The sequence below is a fragment of the Theobroma umbraticum genome, unplaced genomic scaffold (genome assembly GCF_002168275.2).
Source record: "Theobroma umbraticum cultivar Fairchild unplaced genomic scaffold, ASM216827v3 scaffold_204.0, whole genome shotgun sequence".
In the NCBI taxonomy this organism is placed as follows: Eukaryota; Viridiplantae; Streptophyta; class Magnoliopsida; order Malvales; family Malvaceae; genus Theobroma; species Theobroma umbraticum.
Window position 1 is genome coordinate 2,988,555 of NW_018397267.1, and position 2,782 is coordinate 2,991,336.

General features: G+C 40.0%; 1 protein-coding gene across 3 annotated transcripts in view; it reads right to left on the reverse strand.

Annotated features, from left to right (window-relative positions):
- LOC110424363 (uncharacterized) overlaps window positions 1-478 on the reverse strand; it is a 6,672-nt gene extending 6,194 nt beyond the window's left edge. For all 3 annotated transcript variants that reach the window (XR_002445897.1, XR_002445896.1, XM_021438919.1), the window contains exon 1: window positions 1-478. This exon is cut by the window's left edge and continues 144 nt beyond it. Coding sequence is in view for 1 of the 3 variants with exons in the window: in XM_021438919.1 (XP_021294594.1) it covers window positions 1-478 (478 nt within the window). In the remaining 2 variants the exon portion in view is untranslated.
- Window positions 479-2,782: the final 2,304 nt, after the last annotated feature.

Sequence of the window (2,782 nt, forward strand, 5' to 3'; positions counted from 1 at the left end):
CAGAAAACCCATTGAAAGCCAAATGAAGAACCTGAAGCTTGGGAAAGTAACTACAAAGGTCATCTGGGAAATCACCAGATAGTCCATTAGACGTTAAGTCCATGATTTGCAAAGAAGACAAGTTATAAATCGTCGAAGGTAGATAGCCGTTAAACTTGTTGCCGCTCAAGTCGAGAGAGAGGAGAGAAGAAAGGTCCCCAAGGTGGGGAGAAATGGTTCCTGTAAGATTCATGCTGCGAAGATTTAAGGAGGTGACTCTTTCAGGGTTAGAACTGCATGAAACACCAACCCAGTTGCAAACAGAAGTAGAGCTGGTCCAATTGTTTGCTAATACGGTGTCGGGATTAAGGCTGTCTTTGAATTCGAGCAATGCGTATTGACCTGTGGTGAGGTTTGCTGCAGTTATAACAGCTAAGCTGCCCATGAAACGTTGTATCAACAAAATAGAAAGGAGAAAATTGAAGAATGAATCATCCATGACTGTGGGGTGCATGTTTAGCATAGTAGCGAGATGAAGTTTATACTCTTACATAGCTTGAGCGGTTCCCCGCTTCTATAATAATAAGAATAAACATGCACAGTGGGAAATTTGGTATCGAAAAGCAATGTGAATGGTAATGTTTTCACGTCCTTTCGCGCGCGCTGCCTGGATTGGAATATTCATTCTCCACACCTTTTCTCTGTTTGTCAGCAATGAATATAGACTACCATGCTCTATAAACTTTTCAGGAAAATTGGTGAATGCCAAGAACTAAACATTTATAAAGTATGACACAAGCAGGTAAGCCTGGTTCCCCATCTCATTGTCATTCTCTGTAGTCTGAACAGTTTTTATATTGCCAATAATAACCAAGAAAGTTCCACACAAATGAAAGGGTGGGTATGGTTTGCTCCATTAGTCAATTTTGTAGTACCAAAACGGGAAAAAAATAAACACACAGAGTTGCAAGAAATTTACAGCAAAGAAATGAAATCAGTTACGGGATCTGTCATTACAAGAAAACTGCTCCCATTAGCCTTAGATATCTAATATGAATGGATGTAAGCAAAATTGGCTTTGAGTGTTTGATCAGAGCCATGTTGCTTTGACTTTGAATCTTTTGGGACTAGTCCTGCATATATATGATCGGTCCACGTTGAACTAAAGACTCCAACAAACCAGCTTGGGGTGCAACTGAAACACTGCTTCGTTGGCCTTGATCTTGGGCCTTTTGGTGAATCCCATGAAAGCATGTAATTCATCAGCTTAAGAAAGGGCTTCTTTTTTCTTGTGCTTGTATTTGATTTTCTGTGCGCTTTGGGCTAGGCTCTGTTCTTTTAAGCAAAATGGGGCGAACTTCGATCTCAGGCTCCTCAGACATTCAAACTAGAAATCTAAGCACCACACGGGTAGGTGACAGTGTGAGATTGGACATGATCCAGCAATTCATCCTCAAACACTGGTGAAAAAGCAGAGGGAAAAGTGAGATTCATGGCAGCTTTACCTTAAGAAATCTAACTCAACTTTTTGCCAGTTTTATTGAGCTCCAAAAACCTTTAATACCCAGTCTCATGTAGTACTAATTTGTAAAAGAGCATGTCCTGTTCTGAAGTCTGAACTGCTCTTCTTACCTAAATTTGATTCCCTTGGCTTGAGAAAACAAATAGATTGAAGTTTTTATCCCATAACTTGAGGTACTCTGGTTTGTCTTCATCTACCATGTTGAGGCTTTCATAAAAACAATCAGGTTGAATAACATGTCGCGTGTGTACTTTCTACGTTGCATGAACAATGTACTTGTCTAACCAAAGTGGCCAAAAATCCGAACACGCAACCGTAGGGACACGTGTCTCCATTATGATGGTGATTTTAATAACCTACCGTACGAGCATAACCGTGGAGGAGTCACTCAATCGGCTACTACAGTCTTCAGTTACCAGAGATTTCAGAAACAGGGCAGGTCTTGACTCTGTGTCTCTGACCAAAAAGGCCCTGACCAACCGCACCGACGCAACCATCCTGGTCAAACAATTAACAGTGGAAAATTTCTTTTCAGTTTTCACACCTTTAGTTTCCTGGCCCAAGATTATTAATTATGAAAAAAAAGGACGAAAAATAGAGAAACAAAGTCACCGAAAGGTGAAACTGGACCCTATATTTAGTCTTAAAAAAATGGATCAGAGAAGCCCTCTGCACTCCTTTTCCCCTAGTGTGGGCGAAACAGCAACAAAGAAAACAATTAACATGGCAGTAATAATAATGCTAACCCGAAGGTTTTTTTCTTTTGTACAAATTCAACGTGAAGAACTGATGTGTGGACTTTCTTGACTCTTGGAAATGATATGTACAAAGAAAATAACAACATTCGCACGTCAGTTGTGAAAAACTATGACCAAAATTTGCACCTGCGCCCCCCTCAACGCGGGTCGAAACTGTTACAAATGTAGAAGCAAAATCCTGTCACTCAAAAATGTTTCTCATTCTTGCTTGAAGAAGGAAGCATACTATCATCATGGTAATGGTTCCTCAGCATCAGCATCATCATTTCCTCCCTCTTTGTTTTCTCTTTCTTTCTAGTCTAAACAAATAACCCTGTGATTAAAAAAAGAAGGGTGATTAAATTTATTGCTTAATGGTGATAATAAAGAGACCAGACGTGACTAGTGAATGTTAATTTGGCATGAATGATGGGGAGGTCACTCCCATCTCATGGTCAACTTTTGTTTCATTGGAGACTCAGGGAGAACCAGATTCTTGAAAAGAATTTGGATTAACGGAAGGTTTTTGTTCTGGTGCAACAGT